Below are 19,504 nucleotides of genomic sequence, written 5' to 3' on the forward strand. Positions count from 1 at the left end.
GTGAAACATTTAACATAAATATATATATATATATATAAAAAGGTAAATTCTGAGCATTTCTTCTTAGATGGAACCAGCAGCTAAACTCTCAGTCCAACACCTGATTCTGCCTCTCTGTTTACCTTTGCAATAATCTTGTTGTTTATCCTCAATGAAATTTATTAATAGTGAAAGCATAATTTTATTCCCAGTAAGCAATATATTAAATAATTTTACTACCACATGTATTTACATTTCACAACTTTTTGTTTCATTGTGATCACAAAGTACTGAAATTAAACATTATTATTAACATTACTTTTACTTTTTTTAACATATGTAAAAAATATATTTACACTGAAATATGCAACTGCTTTCATCAGTGTTTTCTTGTCTAATATAAACTAAATACTTCAATTACATGCAAAGTGATATGTTCACATTAAAGTATTTTTCTCAAGAAATGTACGTCAAGTTTCTAATGAAATATCTAAAAGTGTTTTAGGTGTCAAACATATGAATGAAGTTATTAAAAAATGTTGATAAGTTGCCTGTTGCACATAACAAAAGCTATTTATTAGTGATTGTAAATATTACTGTAGAAAGTTTAGAAATTTTTCATGTAGAAATGATAACATATGTCAAGACTTTCCTGTAACATAGCAATAACACAAGTTATGCAGTTATAAAAAAGTTGCAGGTCCTGAAAAATGGGAATACATACATTAATTAATATCTTACTTCAAATCTTGTACTTGTAATGTATTGAGTTACGTAGTATTGCGTTTGTTGCAATTCATTCATTTCTAAAAATAACAGAAGTAATTTGTGCATTGCACAAAAGAATACATCATAACTGCTATGACAAAATCAATCTGATTTGCACTAAATAACAACAAACAATGCCATTTTAACAGTGGTAACAAACAAATTGCATCATGTAAAAAACTATAATTCTTTTACAACTCACTTTTATATTTAGTTATATGTATTTGTAAATGTTTTATCTCCCTGCATGTTGCCCTTCTCTTAAAAATAAGTAAAGAAAATGTTGAGAATTTTGGTAAGTTTAACTTTATTACATCATAGAAGTATGATTAGTTGCTACATAATATCAGAATAACCATATATATATGACACTTTGTGTAAAAGATGAGAAAACACAACAGAAATAACTACTTTTTCATATCAAAGTCATATGTGTTCCTGTTAATGATGTTTTAGTGGCTTATTAATTACCAGGTGCTATTTTGCTGCAGTGCTGAAAGTTAGAGAACTGGTAGCAGTAATATTATTAAATGTTTCTAACATTATTTCTTTTGAGATTTGTTGGTATTCTCTTCAGGAAAGATAGTAAGTGAAAGTTATGTGTGTGTGTATCTTCATAATTTATTATCTCACTGCATAAACATAATATTTTTCTTTTAGAAAAAGGCTGAACTTGAAGCAGCATCTCATCGAAGAACATCTCTGCTAACCTGGATTGGACTTGGCCTCATGGGAGCTCAGTTTGGTGTCTTGGCTCGATTGACTTGGTGGGAATATTCATGGGATATCATGGAGCCGGTTACATATTTCATTACTTATGGAACGTCCATAGCTATGTATGCATATTTTGTATTATCAAAACAGGTATGTTTTAAATACATTTAGTTAAGATGCATTGAACTAAGCATGACTAACCAAGACAAGCATTAAATTTAAACAAAGCTTCTAAACAGTAAACTCCCTCTCTTTTGATTGAAAGTATTGTCAAAGAATGTCAGATGTTAAAGGTTGTGTTTGTAAAATTGTCTTTAATTGGCAACCACATGTATTTATGACTTTTTGTTTCATTGTTATCACAAAGTACTAAAATTAAATATTATTATTACTGTTACTTTTAATTATTTTTTTTACACATGTACAAAATATATTATTTATTTACACTGAAATATGCAACTGTCTTAATCAGTGTTTTCTTATTTAATATAAAGTATATTATTATTTTACTTATACTCCTTAAATATGTACCGTGTTGTTGTTGTTGTTGGGCTAAGGATTCTTCAACAACAGGTATCTCTGACTTGTTGGTGATAAATTCAATGATAAATGAACAGCATGCACTCCACTCATTTTCAGTACAGTGATCGTAAAGATTTCATACACACTATATGGTTCTCTTCTTCTTGTAAAAATCCAAATAGGCCTATTCAGTTACTTTAGAATTTTATTTGACAAGCTGAACTACTTTTTCTCATTTCTATTCCACTTTTATTCTGTATATAATTATCTTGCAATAATAGTGCAAACTACTGCAGTCATACACTGCTCTTCCATTAATCATTTGGTTTTCTTTCTTCAAAGGCCCAACATGGCCAGGTGGTTAAGGCACTCAACTCATAATCTGAGGGTTGTGAGTTCAAGTCCCCGTCACACCAAATATACTTGCCCTTTCAGCCATGGGGGCATTATAACGTGATGGTCATTCCCACTATTTATTGGTTAAAGAGTAGCCCAAGAGTTGGCAGTGGGTGGTGATGACAAGCTACCTTCTCTCTAGTCTTACACCGCTAACTAAGGGAAAACTAGTGTAGATAGCCCTCGTGTAGCTTTGCATGAAATTCAAATACCAAACCAATCTTTCTTTAAAATACTCTTTGCTACTTTTGTCAAAGTACACTCAGGCTATTTCAATTATTTTAGAACCACACTCTGACAGAATAAATGCTTCTTTATTTTCCCCTTTTCTACTGTTAGTGTTACTCTAACATATTAAATATCAGTCCAGTTTTGTTTTTTAAGACTGTCATTTTTACCATAGTTAACTTCATGCCAAACTTTTCCTCAGCAGAGACTTTACTCTCTTCTGCTATTGTCTTTGTCTGTCGCTGTTTCCCACTCATCTAATACTGTTTATATGTTTATCACTAAATCATCTGCTCGCTACATTCTCAACATCAATGAGTTGTAATTGTAATTTCCAATAATCTTCTACTTTTAATTCTTTGATAATAAAAAAAACTAAACAATCATACAATATTCATTCACAAAATAAACTGAATAATATCTACACTAAATAATCTTTTATATCATGACAAAAACAAATTTTATTAATGTTTAGAAATATTTCAGTATCACATTTATCCATATTTTACCTAGTGAATGTTACAAGCACCTAATAGCATTATAAGTAAAATTCCATATATATATATACACACACACACACACACACACACACACACACACACTTCTAGCCAAAATCTTAAGACCAATGAAGATAAAGAAAAAATATGCATTTTGCATTGTTAGACTCAACCACTTATTTGAGTAGAGCTTTGAAAGATAAAAATAAGAAAAGGGAAAATAAAAATAAAAAACCTTTTTAGCATTTAATAGGGAAAATGTGAACACTATGAAATTAGCCTAAATACTAGCTGGTCAAAAGTTTAAGATCATACCAAAAAGAAGTCCTCAACAGGGTAGGAAATGCCCAACAAGAGGTCTCAGTAGTGAGTTGCATGGCCATCATTGTGAATAACTGCAAACATTCGCTTTGGCATGGTTGATATAGGCATTTGCAGAAGGCTGGCTGGAATGTTATTCCAAGTGGTGAAGATGGCTTTACGAAGATCATGCACTGTTTCAAATTGATGTCCATTTCTATAGACTTCCTTGCCATTCACCCCCAAACATTTTCAATGAGGTTCAGTTCAGATGAACACAATGGATGGTCCAAAAGAATCACATTATTTGCCATGAAAAAGTCCTTTGTCCTGCAGGCATTGTGGATTGCAGCATTGTTCTCCTGAAAGATCCAGTCATTTCCACACAAGCGATAGGGCCTTCAGTCAATAAGGATGCTCTCTCCAACAAGCCAATGTAGCCAGCTGCTGTATGATGCCTCCTGTATAACCTGAAGCTCCATTGTTCCATGGAAGGAGAAAGTACTCCAGATCATAATGGAACCTCCTGCACTGTGTTGTATAGAAGATGTCTAAAGTGGCACATTGAGAGAGACATTACTTTGGAAGCTCGACAATTCTGCCATGTTCAAACTCTGTCAACGTTTTAGCCTTTGCCATGTTTTTACTCAATGTAACACAGGAGATGTTGAAAACGCTAATGCTTGAACACAAATGACTAAATTTTGTTAAGTGTTTACCAATAATGCTTCATTTCAGTATGGTCTTAAACTTTTGACCAGCTAGTATTTAGGCTAATTTCATAGTGTTTACATTTTCCCTAATGAACACTAAAAAAGTTTTTTATTTTTATTTTCCCTTTTCTTATTTTTCATAGCTTTACTCAAATAAGTGGTTGAGTCTAACAATGCAAAATGCATATTTTTTCTTTATGTTAATTGGGTTAACCTCCCCATGAACCCAAACTTTTTAGACAAGTTCAGTTGCCACCTGTGAAGTTTTATAAAGATCCATGATTGCATGGCAGATAATTTCATACACAACAAATGGTCAAATGCAAATTTCTGATGGAACATCCTTTTAATGCAGCAAGTTTTGTCAGAACTAAAGAAATACAATCGAATATCTATGAAAGGCTCAAACGTCTGTTTGTTATTACCAGGACATCTACAAGTCCTGGTAGTTCAACTTTAATATCACGGTGAATGTATAATGAGGCCAGGCCATTCAATCGATCTTCAGTGGTGGTATTTCTCAAATACGTTTTGAGTCTTCTGAGAGTTGAAAACGAACGCTCCACTGAGCTCATTGACACAGGCAGCGTGGCAAATACTTTCAACAGTCTAGAAATGACTGGGAACATTTCTGCATTGCACATTGCATATGCATCTATGACATTTTTTGGTCTGTTTGCAAGTGATTTGTACTATATTCTAGGTTCACCTACTGTAGCTAGTGAAGTGCTGTCAATGTCAGCCTTGTATATATTGACCAACTCTTTAATTTGGTCACATTGTTGTGCTGTAGGTTCTGACCATTCTGTGGTAGATCCTGATGGTAGTAGACACATGAAGTTTGTAAGGAGAGTTTCGTGACTGGACAGACAGTCACATATTTGTGAAAGAAAGTGATCAACAAATGGTACAAATACAACAATATGAAAGTACTCTTCAGGGCTAGTGGTTTGTGGGTTAGCACGGTACATCTATCTTTTAGCCTGCCTTGGCATTATGATTTCAATTTGAATCTCACTACACAGAGTTTGAGCCTCACAGAAAATGTTGTTAAATTCATTCACAGTATTATTTCTGAATGAACAGATTAAATCTTCCACTATTTCTGTATGATGCATTGCAGCGCCTAAATCAATGTTCTGTTGCTGCAGTAAGTTGCACAGAGGTAAACTAAAGGAAAACAATTTAGCAATGGTAAGTAGAGTGATGGTGAATTCTGGCTGTGTTATAGAACACAGCTCAGATCCCCTAGCATGGCTTTGCCTCCTGCAGTGCTTGCATCAAGTACTCAAATTACCCAACCCCCATTTCTGGCTATGCCCCTGCTTAAAAGGATGCCTGACTGTCTGGAAATTAATATCTTTGTGGTATTGTCAAGAATTATGGGAACTACAAAGCATACAGTTGCATGACTATTTTTAATTTCTAATCAGTGTATATTACCCATTGACAACTGAAAAATATTGAGAGGATACCTTGTAGCTGTCAAGTTGTGATAAAGGCTGAAAAGTAAATAAATAAGGAAACAAAAGCAAGACTGAAAGTTTGATTAAAATAGCAGATTAGTAGAATTAAACTTTTTTAGAAGTTAAGGCTACAATTATGTTGATCCATGTAAACTTTTATGCAACATTGTGTTTGCTGTATCTGTTTTGATATTCCAAATTAAACATTTTGAAAAGTACTTATAGAAATAGTTTGCATTTCAGGTATAGTCTTTTTAATTATTCTATTTTATTTTTTACATTTAATTCAATTTTACTGTAGAATACAATTTTTTGTGACTTACTTTTTTAAAAAACAGGAATACAACATGCCTGATGTGAAAGACCGAGAATTTCTATTAAATTTTTATAAAAAAGCTAAAAAGAGTGGTTTGGACATGGAAAAGTATAATTCCTTACGTGATACCATATATGAGAAAGAAGAAGATCTGAAGAGGCTAAGAGACCCCCTACAGCTTCATCTACCTATCAAAGAATCAACTTTGAAATTTGACAGATCATTGGGTAAATAAGCTACAAAAGTTAAACAGTAAATTATGTAGGATACAAATGATTTTCAACTAGATTGCAAATAAAGTTATTTTAGTATTTTGAAACAAAAATAGAGAGATGTTCAAACTACTTTCTCTGCAGATTTATCTTCAGTCACTGTAGTAGGTAGTTTTCTGGAGATGTAAGCGAGAAGTTCAGTAGGTTCCTTTGAGTAGAAAATGGTTTATTCTTGTTAAATAGTGTCATAAGTAGGTAAATTATTAAACTATTAAAATAGAATATCATCTTTTTAAAATATGAAATTATGGCAGAAGGAAACAAAAAGTATAAAATGGCAAAAAGAATGGTTTAACCCTCTTGCAACGGGTTTGGTATAATATACACAAATTTATATACACATTTGCTCACATTAAGTATTTACTCTATAACTTTTGGTATGGTGTGTGTGCCTTTACAAAAATTGGCAGAATTTGTAGACAAAAAATCAGAGTTTTTTATGAAATATTTTTGCTAAAGATTTGTTTGTGAACGTATCAAATCTGTTTGGTTACTACTCTGAATGCAAAGTGATTTCATGTTATGATTAAAAAACTATTCTTTGTCGCAAACATCTCAAATATTATTTGTGTAATCTCCAAAACCTTCTAAATGCATTTCAAGCATTTGTTTTCAGTAAGACTTCATATTTTGAGTTATTTTCTATACCCTATGGTGGAATCTGTCAACTGACTGACGTTATAATCATCATAAGAAAGATAAAAAAAAGGAAATAAATATAAGTTATGTTGTTGTTTTTTGTACTAGAGTTGACTGTTCATTATAACATAAAAATATAAATGTTTAGTCTAACATTATATATAAATTTGTTTTTATTATATTGAACTTTTTTTCATGCCTAGCTAACATTACATAACTTGCATTGAAGCAGTGCACATGAACTCATGTTACCATATTCAATAATATAAAACTGACTCAGTCTTGGCTGTATTTTAATGGACTAATATCTGGTATTATAGAGTAACATTTAAATTATTATTATATATATGTATATATATTACTACTATTTAGAAATAACTTATAAAACTTTTCTTAAAATATTGAACAATAAATAAAGAAGTAAAGCAAGCACTAATCTCTTCTAGCTATGACGTATGAACTCTGTTGCTGCTAGACGTAGGTTGCTAAGTCTTTTAAATTTAAAAAATTTTTTTTAGGATTTATGTATACAGTTGAATAACCACAAAAACATAAATAACTATACCATAGATTTCCACTATAATTTATTAAGCTTGATAACTAAGCTATATTAATTTCTAAAAAAAGAGCAAGAAACTTTGAGCTGACTAAAGACATAACCTATGTCCTTGAAATATTGGATCAGAAGAACCTGGTAGCCTTTTTACAGAATAAAATGGCTAATGAAAACCACTAAGGGGACATTCTGAGTTGTAGATTGGTTATTCACATATCATATATTGTAGTAAGAGTAAATAAGCAACTGTTTCTAAAAATGGAAAGAGATGAACAGGGTCACTGTGTCTGATTCAGTACATAAGCAATATCTCAACAAAATAAAAAGATATGAGGTTCTTATTTTATATTTTAGCTTGTCAGTATTGGTAATTTGAGTTCTTAATTGGTAAGAAACTATAATCTTTATATTTTAACGTCACAAACACCTAATTTTAACCAGTGCTGCATTCAACATACCACGACTTACATAGGTTTTTTTATTATTTACTTTTAAATTAAGAAATTAACTTATGTATATATCATATTAAAGTTTGAATTATATTCTACAATTTGATTCCAAAGTTATTGACATAAATTCATAAAATAGTAGTTCAATAAAATTTTGAATGCAAGTCAACAAATTTGATGACATGACTTTTGACCTGTGACCCGTTGCAAAAGGTTTAACATACAACCTTCCTATTTTCAGTCTTGAGTTCTTTCTAAGATCTTACAAACAGCTTGTAGAAAGTCTGAGAGCATCCAGTTTTTAAAATTTACTTTGACTTTTTCTAGAGAGTAATGAATGATAATAAGATTTTAGAAATAAGACTTCAGTATTTTTACTTATTAAACATTTCTGTTATTTAAGAATAAAATAAATGTAAGAGACTGTTTGCATCTTATGTGTCAGATAAAAAGGAATCAAACTTGAAAATATTTATAGTCTGAAGCACTTATAGATCCTTGCGATTTTTCTCATTCAGAGAATCTCAGTTTTTCAGGTTTCAAAAGATTTAAATGCTTGGGAAAACTTTTGAATTATACTAAACAATTTTGTTAAAGTTTAGTATAATCTACATACATATCTATAAATAATTTTGATTATAAAATGAATGTAAACTTTGAAGAAGTAACTTTTATATTAGATATTACTACAATATCTTATTACCTTTATCTTGTTGATATTCATATAAAAACAAATCAGTATAATTTTTCCATTATATTACTTTAAAAATTAATAAATTATGAAAATATATTGCTGACCTCCTATTTGTTTCTTTTATGCTGAAGTAGGTAGTTGTTTCTAACTTTTACTAAAACAGATTTACTTAAATATCTGCTGCTTTTACTTTAATGGAATAAATGTTCATTAATATAAAATATCTATAATCATAGAAATTCAAGTTTAACATGTTAATAATACTTTAAGATAATTCTAATGGAAAATCATCATTAAAAATTTATTGACAAAGTAAACATTCTTTATAACAATGTTTAGTACAAGTTTAGTGTAGAAAGAATTGTTTGTAGCACATGATAACAAAATGTAGTGGAAATATTAACTGTGTAACTTCGTGGTTATTGTGTGAGTATGATATATTATTCTTGGCTTAAGTTACTTTTTTGCACCAATTTTCCTTTAAGGAAGATTTTGACTAACAACTGTATGATGAGTATGTTTTAACTGTGTGTTGTTATGGGCTATCAAAATTTGCCTAAAGCATTTTTTTGTTACCAAATGCACAAATTATTTTTTATTGTATTTGGACACTTTATAGAATCTTTGTAAATGTTGTCGTAAATGCTTGTTTCTTCTTGAATCTGTACTGTTGATATTTTTCTTATGAAAATTAGATATTTACCTGTAAAAAAGTAACATTAAAACCTCTATGTGGCATATAAATTTATTTTAACAGCCATTGACAATTATGTTAATTGATTTTTTTTTTGTTATTACAATGTATACTATACAGCATAAAACTTTTCCAAGAGACAGTATTTTTTGCATTAAAAATGTACAATATGTTTGCATATATTAGTTAAATACAAACATAATACTACCTAAAATTATCTAGAATAAAGTTTTGTTCCACTAATACAGAGCAGCAGATTTAAATGAAAACAAGTTTTGACTTTGTAACACATCTTCAGCCCTTTTTTGTGAAAGAAACACATATACAGCTTATTGTACGACAGATGTTCCAAGTAGTTTCAGGGCATAAGATGTTAGAAGAGGTTAATCCTAAAGTGACATAGAGTGGTATTAAAAATTTGGCAATCTAGACTAATATTTCACGGTTATTCTTTTGACACAATTTCTAGTTTTGTGTTATTTTGGCTGGTTTCTTCTTGATTGCCAAGTTAGCTGGAAAATGGGCAAAACTGGAAATTATGTTGAAAGAAAAATTACAGAAAGTTTGCTAACTCAAAGATTGTATAACTTTTAACACTTACAAAGGTCACTTTAAGCTGAGCTCCCTTTTGATATCTTATGTTCTGAAGCAGAACTTTTATTAAATAAGTTGTGTATCTGTTTGTCTTACAAAAATAAAACTTAAACTGAAGAGGACATGTCTCATTTTCATAACTTGTTCCATAATAATGGATCTTACCTTTATCTAATAAGTACAGATATATTTCTTTAATTGTTTTAACCAAATGTGCAGAGGGTCAGTCCAGTAAACTAACCCCATATTTGTCAAGGAATGTTGGCAGTGATTCAGAATGTACTACTTGTATCTAAAAAAAAAAAACAATGTGGCAAGGTTTCCAAGGTGATATTTATGCGAACAATAAAAATATTTTGTTCATAGTAATGTGCATATTGCATTTGCACAATTAAAAATCTCTTAATTGTGTCTACAGTTTTCCCGGTATCTCTCTATATTGTATCTGACATTTAGTTTCCTCTGCCACAAACTACCACTAAATTAGTAATATAGAGTAGAATGAATAGTTGATAGCTCTGATGTGAAATACATAATAACTTGTTGAAGAGTACTATATAAAAGGTCATGGAATGCACACTTTGACCCCATCTGTGCATATGGGATTATATAAATGCTTTATCATTATTTTATTTGTTACCCAATTATACATATAATTTATTTTGTGTTACAACAAACTGTCTTTTTTTATTTAAGGCATTTTTATGTTAGTTTTTCTATCAACTGCATGCACATGCATGCATACACACACGATAAGACTCTTGTAAGCATAGGTTTTATAACCACAGATATAAAATGTTAATTTAAGGCATCATAGGATATGTTTAGAAATGATCCCTTGCAGTTTTAAGTATTTTGAGAGGTTAGTGTGTATTTTATAGCAAATGATCAAGTACTGAAGAGTGAAGGTTGCTGAATTACTACTGAAATGTTGGCTTATGTCCACGGGTTTAAGGCATTCCTCTAGGTAGAAAAGACTGTATATTATTGGAGTTATCGATTTGTTTGTGTAAGTAATATCAACTTATAAAAGCAAGCTGCCTACATAGATCTGAATTAAAAATCAACTTACTACTGAAAATATTTAATTGAATATACTGTTCTTATGTTCTTTTTACAATGCTGAGAATTATTAGTTCAGTTTCTCACTGGTAGCAATATTTTCAGTTGTAGTTGTAATAATATTTTGTGAAGTTCAGCAAACTTTGGATATTTAGGTTGGTCCTAAATTCATATAATTAGCTAACAAAGCGAACTAACCTCTTTAATGAAAATGTAATAATAATAAAAAATTAAACAAACAATAAAAATTAGATATATTTAACATTCTGAATAACACTGTTACTGAATATAACATTAAAAGAAATAATACAGTACAACTTACATCCAGGAAACTTAGATTCACCTGGACAAGTTTAAATGTTTGGTTTAAACTAATTTGAGGATGCTACAGATTCTAGTATTTATCATAACAATATATTTTATTGTGAAAAAAAATTTTAATTTTATTCTTCAGTGGGAGAATAAACTAAATTATTATATCCATTTTATCACCATTAATTTACTAATAATTTTTTTTCTTTTTTGAACTTCGTACGACAGCAGTTAAGGTAATTTTATATATGCATGTGCATCATATAAACCAACTGAATAATTGTTTGACATAAACAACTGTAGTATATTAGAAAGGGTATTTAATTAAATGTTATAAATATTATTCACAGTATCTATCCAACCAATTAGCTTAGTTACTTGGGACTGTAAATATGTTTAAGATATGAAAAACTGTACTATCAATCACAGTTTATTGGTTTAAACCTTTGTAAAACTGTTTGTACACTAGGAAGAACAGTCATGTCTTAAAGTGGAATTGAGCAGTTTTAGGGTCACATTGCTGTCATAATTGCTGTTTGTACATTTGAAGCATTTAGTTTGAATTGTTTTTCCTAAATTGTATATTTTTGATTGAATTACTGCCTAGTCTTCCCATAAATTTGTACTGTAGTTTTTTTTTTAATTTAGAAATGTGATAGAGAAACTTGTTGATAAAATGCTACTTTTCTAATTTAAAGGACAGAATTTCATATAACAATATTTGTCTCTTAGGTATCTCATTTTATTGCTTAAACAACTAGAATAATGCATTCAGAAGATTGTAATAGATTGTCATATCCTAAAACTGTTTCCAAGGGATATGTAATTGATCATGAAGAGATAAAGAAAAATCAGTAATGGCAAAGATTGTGGTATATGGTGTGAAGACAAGGAGATTGAGAGTTTCCTCAATTCTAAAAAGAGTTACTTAAGCTGTAAATGATTGGTAACCACTGACATAAAGGAAAGATCAAATTACTTTTCAAAAATTTTTCTTTGTTGTAAAACGAAAATTTCAAAAAAGGATTTATTGCAACTTTATTTATGTTTAAACTTTGAGCCTGTAAATATTTATTTCACATTTATTAATTGTTTTAGTTGGTTTTTTTTTACACTTTACATTTTAAAACAAATCAGCATTTAAGTGTTATGACTACAATACTTGTAAGTGTTTTACGTTGTTACTGAAATTTTAAAAATTTCACCTTTTTACATACAAGATAAAATATAATTGTTTGTATTAAACATGTCTGTCACTTCTGCCCATGCAGGGTGATTGAAATCACAAACAGATTTCATCAGCACAATAATAAAAATGGCCTAGTAGTTAGAGGATTTGAGTTGTAATCCACGGGTCGAAGGATCCAAAGCCCTTTCACTAAACATGCTTTCTCTTTCATTTGTGAATCACTATTATGTGATGCTCAATCCAACTATTAATTGATAAAGAACAGCCCAAAAGTTAGCAGCGGGTCTTTGTTAACCAGCTACCTTTTTCCTGGTTTATAACTGAAAATTCAAGGACAGCTACTACAGTTAGCACACAAGGTGATTTGCAGAATTTTTTTTAAATGATAAACACCTCAATATATTATGAGAAAGAACTTTTTTTTTTTTTTCTGCCTACTTTTACATAAGCATTCTGAAATAAGGTTAACATACCATTAGTTATATGACTATAAAAGTATTTTTGGAAATATATTAAAGAATAAGATGATATCATAACAATTACATGTAACATTGATAACTTTTTTATTATACTTTTATGAAACAGTTTATTAAAGTTTTTACTATTTGTAAAATAATGTCTGTTATTAATAGGTGAAATTGGTGAAAAGTGGAGTTATTTAAGAAATTGAATGTTTCTTGAATTTATATGGAAAAGTGATTAAATGCTTGAATTTGTCTTGCATTATGTATTTATATACATGCATTTTAATCAAGTACAATGCATGTAGTGTTTTTTATTTCATTAGAAGAGTTGAGTACAGTCATAAGAAGTATTCACTAATTTACAAATATACTTTTGTAGAAACGAAGCAACAACTGAAGACATTTGTGTAACACAAAATGTTAATTTATTTATCTTATTCATTTTGTTTTAGCCAAGTTAGTATAAAAATTGTCATCTTATCTACCAGCTAATCTTTTTTGCCCAGAAAATTTCATAACTTTGTATTAATATTTCATTAGTTTGTCACAACTGCAAAATTAAAACAAACTAAGGTATAAAATATATATCATAAGGTAGGTTAATTTATAGATAAAATTAAATTACTAAATTTTGTTTAGTTCATTTGTGTATTATTAGTTACAGCTGTGATGTATATTTACGTTTACCAGCGCCAGGTGGCAGTACTGAATAAAAAAAAACTTAAAAACATTTCCTTCTGGTTTGGTTAGTATAAACGTTCAAGTGTTTAAATAAATAAACCTATGAAATGTGAATCATGGATCCTGGTTTTAGTTTGTATTTTCATTTGATGCAGTACTTAATTAATTGAAAAATAATATTGAAACCAAATAGGTGTATAGAGTATTTCATAGATCAAGTAAACCTAATCAAAATCTGATTAGGTGTGATTGAGTGTGATATACATTCTAAGTTATTGCACTTGTCAAACATAAAGCTGAGCTTTCCATTATGTACACGTTTTTACATTTTTACATCAACTTATTTTATTAATTTGTCACAAGTATAAGATAAGTGAAGTGTGATATTAGAATGTTTCCTCAAATATGTAATTTAAAATTATTAATAGAAAATAAAAATATGAGCACTTTGACCTCTGTGTGTCTTCTTTGCAGAGAGAAATCTGTACAAGAAAGATTAAATTTAGATCATTTTAAATATATACATGTGTATATGACAACTAGTAATTATTGAAAACGTATTTTACTTCTAGTGAACTTAAAAATCAATTTGTAATACTAATAGTTTAACCAAGTATTAATACTACAAAAGACGTATTGATAATACTTACTTTCATAGAAGTTGTTTTTGATTATATAGATTATTTTAGTATCATGCAGCAATTGGAATATATAAGGTAAAAACAATAAACATTTCATATGTCAACTACTTATTCAGACACTTTCCATGGAGAGTTATGTTTATTTCACCATGCAAGTGAATTAAGTTTCTGGCAATAGTTAGTCATTTATTTACAAGAGTTGATTTGATACTGATATTCTCAAATTGATATAGAATGTGTGATATATATAGTATTTCTTGTGTGTAGTTCCAGTACTCTTTTTATTGTGAAGTTCATGTATGATAGAGCAGTAAATGCATATAATAAGATGTAATTGATGGAAAGAAATTAGTTATGTGTTATGACCTTTCTTTTGTTTAGTTTTCTTTTACCTTTTGTAGTAAAAATTATTTTCATGGAATTATAACTGTTTCAAAATTACAAATCGCGAGGGAATTTTTTTTGTTGCTAAATTATTTTCCTGAAAAGCGGCTGAAAGTTTCCTGGAGGGGTTGCTTCCTTTACCCACTCACACCACACAGTAGTGTGTTGTCTGTCAGTAGATGCTAAAATGATGTCACATAGGGAGTGCTTAATGCTGTAATTTGTATTACTGTAATGTCAATAAAACATACATCTTATGAATTACAAAAAGAATTATGCACTCTCTAGGCTGCAACACAGTATGACATATTAACTTTGCCCCCCACTAGTACAGTGGTATGTCTATGGATTTACAACACTAAAATCAGGGGTTTGATTCCCCATGGTGGGCTCAGCAGATAGCTCGATGTGGCTTTGCTATAAGAAAACACACATACACACACACATATTAACTTGAAAACCAAGAAATAAAATACTTCTTACCCTAAATTTTGATTTTATTTACTCTTGAAACAGAACACTTTTGTGAAGTTTGTGGATGTACATCTAGTATAAATTTTATGTGCCTATATGTATATGCATTTGTTTTATGTACATACGTATGTATTATCTCCCATCTTCAACTTACTATAACATTTAGGGATAATTTGTAAGTCTTTTAAGCTAGCTGAACCTTGTGAGATAGTATTGGAACTATAGCTGAAAGTACTGGTAATAGCAAGGAGACTCAACTGATGAGTTATTTAGTTCATTATAATCATTACAAGTATTTAAATTGAAAGCTAGAAAGAGCTCTGTTGTAAATAATTTTCAATACTGTTTTCATGGGTTGAAAAACAATTTTTATTTTGTGATCTTTTACCTGGTTTTTATTTTACGACACTAGTTGGACTAGAATGTGAAATTAGTTACATAATCTACTTTCTTAATTTTTATTTCTGGTCTATATTTATAGCATTCTTGATCAGAAGTTATTGATAATGTAATATTTTAAAAATCTGTAGTTTTATTATTCAAGGTTTTTGCTTTTTACTTTCCCATCATGCTGTGAACACATTGTATATTGCTTTTTGTGTAATAAATCTGCATGAAATAAGTTTATGAATTAATTAGTTTAATAAATACAACAAAATAGAGAAATATCATTCACATAATCTTCTAGGTTTGAAATGGATACAAATTTGGTAAAAAGTGCAAGATGAAATTAGATTTTTCTGACATAATATTTCCTTATTTATTTTAATTTTTAGTATAATGTATATTTTTGCCATACTTATAAACAGAAGAAATTGTGGTGAATTTAATGATAATAGGTAACCTTACATGGGCTAGAGACAACATGTTTTATGTTGAAATCAATGTTACATATTACAATTGTAATGTACTTTTATAAGAATATTTTTGTTTTTAAGATTTCTTTCTTTTACAAAATAGGATTTACATTCCTTTAGATAAACATTTGTATTTGAACCTTTTTAAAATTGTATACAAATTCTTCATCAGGGTAAACATGGCTGTGTTACACTATAAACTATTTGTTATAATAAAGGAAAGATGTTTGAAATACCGTTTATATTATTTACCCTGCAGGACAAGTGAACATTCCAAAAAATGTTTAATCTTATTTACCCATACATGTATCTTGGAGCTTTCTTATATGAGGTAATGTAGAGAGATTTAGGTCTGTACTTAGAAATTGTACATTAAACTGTTATATTTATTTTAATGTGAGATAACTTGCATTTTTTGCACTAAATCTATCTATTGTTTTATGGGAAACTAGAGAATTTCATGTTAATTACATGTTCTTTGTAATTTAATAAGTAGATCATTATTCAAGTACAAAAGCTCAACTTTCTAATTCTATTCATAAACCTAATGTTTTGGTTTTGCTCTTTAAATTTTCCAGAAGTTGCATCACTGATTCCACATGTATTTAGAGATTAAAATGTGTTTTGAAAGCTTATTGAATATTTTCTGTTTGGTAAATTCATTTTAACCTATTTGTGTTTCTTCCAAGAGGTGGCATATTTCAGTGCATGTATTAAAAATTAACATTAATTTGTAATAACTTTTATGTTGAAGAGGTCACAATTTGAAATATGAAATAATAAAACTGAGCTATAACAAAAAGGGTAGTTAAATACCTTGAATTTGTAAGTTTCCCATATTTTCTCTCATTAAAACTGTTTTGATGACTTGGGTTTTTTTAATTATTTTACCTATGCCTTTATTGGAAATTGAAATGAATTTGGTTTCTTTTGGCATGGTTTGTAACGTTTTGATAAAAACAAACAGACTATACATCTATATTTGACTCCTTTTGCTAATGGAATTAATATTTAAAACATTAAACGTTTTTTTAATAACATGAATGTGTTTTTAGTTTTACTTATTTAATAGTAAAAAAAGCAATGCTGGCCTTTAATGTTGGTATATATGCATGCATTTTAATGTATTGATCAGTAGGGTGCACTATCATGGCCAGTTAAATTACCTATTACATTTTTATCATGATAACTAGAAGAACCATACCTTACAAGAATTAGCTTTCAGTATTCTTCATTTATGTAAAACACAAGTGTTTCTAAAAAGATTTATAAATGCTCTGTGTTAAATTCAGGTTGTCTTGCATAAGGATATTTAACAGTAACATTTAAAGCTGCAAAGTGTAATATAAAACCAATTGATGTTATACTTCTTACACCATTACATGGATAAAAGAGAGGCTTTAAGTAAAATTAACAAGATAATAGATAATTCAGTTGTGAAATCAAAACTATTGGTAAATAACATACTTGATTTATCACATGTTCTTCACATAAGATTATCTTTTAAATTTCAGTAAGAAAAGTTTTAAGATTGAAAAGTGAACAAGAGACAAAACTATATTGTTTGAATACTCTTAAAGAATATTCATGTTTACTCAAAATTGGTTTTGATTTTTTTGAAATTATACTATTATTAGGTTTCTAACATTAGCTGAACAAATTGAGACTTAATATTTTAAGCTACAAAAATAAACATCCATTTCAAGAGGTACAATATTGAGTCACAGGGATTTACAAAACGTTTTATGTCTTATTACATTAGAATGAGAAAGAGTGGATTTTCTTTTTCTACTAACACAAGCATGAAATACATGTTTAATTGATGATTTGTTTAGTTCTTCCTACATTTTCATATTGGCACCAATGTGGATGATCAGTTTAACTGTTAAAAAGACAGTGGCATGATTTTATTCTACATAATACTATGTAACAAAAAAAATGAAGTATTTTCTTTAAAACTTTAAACTGGGTGAAACTCAGACAACTGTGACAAACTATAGATTTTTTTGTTGAATTACACCTGAACAAATAGCACAAGATTTGGTTAAACGTATATTCTGGTTAAATCTTTTGGTGATGCTTAAACACCAAATGATCCTATCACAAAAGCAACAACAGGGTATCTGTTCTTTAGTCAGCTGGTTGATGTATTTATCAAAAGGATTCTTGATTGTTTTTGGTAAACTGATGATATCCTTGATTGATCTATTACAAACCCTCTAGTTAAAATTAATTAAATTAATCTAATTTAATATAATGAGAATGCCATATTTACGTACCTATATATATAAAAGATTAAATATATTGGATCAAATACTAATTTATCCAAAATATTTTATTATAAAAGTGTGTAACTCTTTTCAAATCCATCTATATAATTTGTTTTAATAATGAAGTTATAACTAAACAGCCGGGCATGGCCAGGTGGGTTAAGACGCTCGACTTGTAATCTGAGGGTCACGGGTTTGAATCCCTGTAGCACCAAACATGCTCGCCCTTTCAGCCGTGGCGGTGTATTATGTGACAGTCAATCCCACTATTCATTGATAAAATAGTAACCCAAGAGTTGGCAGTGGGTGGTGTTGACTAACTACCTTTCCTCTATTCTCACATTACTAAATTAGGGACAGCTAGTGCATATAGCCCTCAAATAGCTAGCCATCCATAATTTAGCAGAGTAAGACTAGAGAAAAGGCAGCTAGCCATCACCACCCACTGCCAACTCTTGGAATACTCTTTTTACCAACGAATAGTGGGATTGACAGTCACATTATAATGCTCCCACAGCTGAAAGGGCGAGCATATTTGATATAACGGGGATTCGAACCTGGACCCTCGGATTAAGAGTCGAGTGCCTTAACCACTTGGCCAGGCCAGACCCGTTTAAGAAATCTGTGGCGCATTGTTCTTTCTCTTGATTGGTATTTTTCTTTTAATCAAGGCGTGTATTTTGTGTATTCATAGTTTGGGTGATGTGTCTTGTGTTGTCATGAACTTTATTCTTAAACGTGTTCTTTCTACAGGGTGGCCCGTAAGTCCCTACCCATCCATGTATCTTATGTATCCAGGGTGTCGCCAATATTCTTGCGCTCATGTACCCACGTATTTGTCACAAAACGCTCTTCATTTGTAAATGGGCTTACATTAGCCATATTTCTCTGAAAAAAAAGAAACAAATTTATAGTACATGCGTAATTGAATATAACATAATAACATATGGATGGACAGGGACTTACGGGCCACCCTGTAGAATTAGAGTTTGTATTCCTGGATTCAGTTTTCAGTGTTGTAGTGTGTTATTTTTATATTTAATTTGGGTATTGTCATTTTAGTTGTTTGTGTAACGGCATTTTGGTGTTTTATTCGTAACTCTGATCTTTATGCACGTTATCGTGGTGACAGGTTTAGGTAAAAGACTGTTTAATAAAGTGTTGAAATTGTAAAACCAGAACAAAATATCGTAGCAGGTATTCAGTGTTTAAAAGAAATATTTTACACTTTTCTAAACTGGGGTGTTCAGTGATATAGTATTCCCCTTCGTAGATGTCAAGTTTTTGATAAGATCAGGGAGTTAATAGTAATTTTAGAGTATTTGGTATTTGTTGATAGAGAAACGTGGTCGATGTCCGTAGATGCAGAAGCA

The 19,504-nt window shown here is 29.7% G+C and overlaps 1 protein-coding gene across 5 annotated transcripts in view; it reads left to right on the top strand.

The window, feature by feature from the left end:
• The window catches only part of LOC143246291 (calcium uniporter protein, mitochondrial-like), a 58,852-nt gene extending 42,358 nt beyond the window's left edge, over positions 1–16,494 (top strand). For 2 of the 5 annotated variants that reach the window (XM_076492759.1, XM_076492762.1), the window contains 3 exons: positions 1,408–1,611; positions 5,922–6,126; positions 10,679–15,629. In XM_076492759.1, coding sequence (XP_076348874.1) covers positions 1,408–1,611; positions 5,922–6,126; positions 10,679–10,713 — 444 coding nt within the window. In that variant the 3' untranslated portion in view covers positions 10,714–15,629. Of the gene's footprint in view, positions 1–1,407; positions 1,612–5,921; positions 6,127–10,678; positions 15,630–16,120 lie in introns of those variants that run through there. The other 3 variants (XR_013025905.1, XM_076492761.1, XM_076492760.1) reach the window with 3 other exon arrangements.
• The last annotated feature ends 3,010 nt before the right edge of the window (positions 16,495–19,504 follow it).

The sequence above is a fragment of the Tachypleus tridentatus genome, chromosome 3 (genome assembly GCF_004210375.1).
Source record: "Tachypleus tridentatus isolate NWPU-2018 chromosome 3, ASM421037v1, whole genome shotgun sequence".
In the NCBI taxonomy this organism is placed as follows: domain Eukaryota; kingdom Metazoa; phylum Arthropoda; class Merostomata; order Xiphosura; family Limulidae; genus Tachypleus; species Tachypleus tridentatus.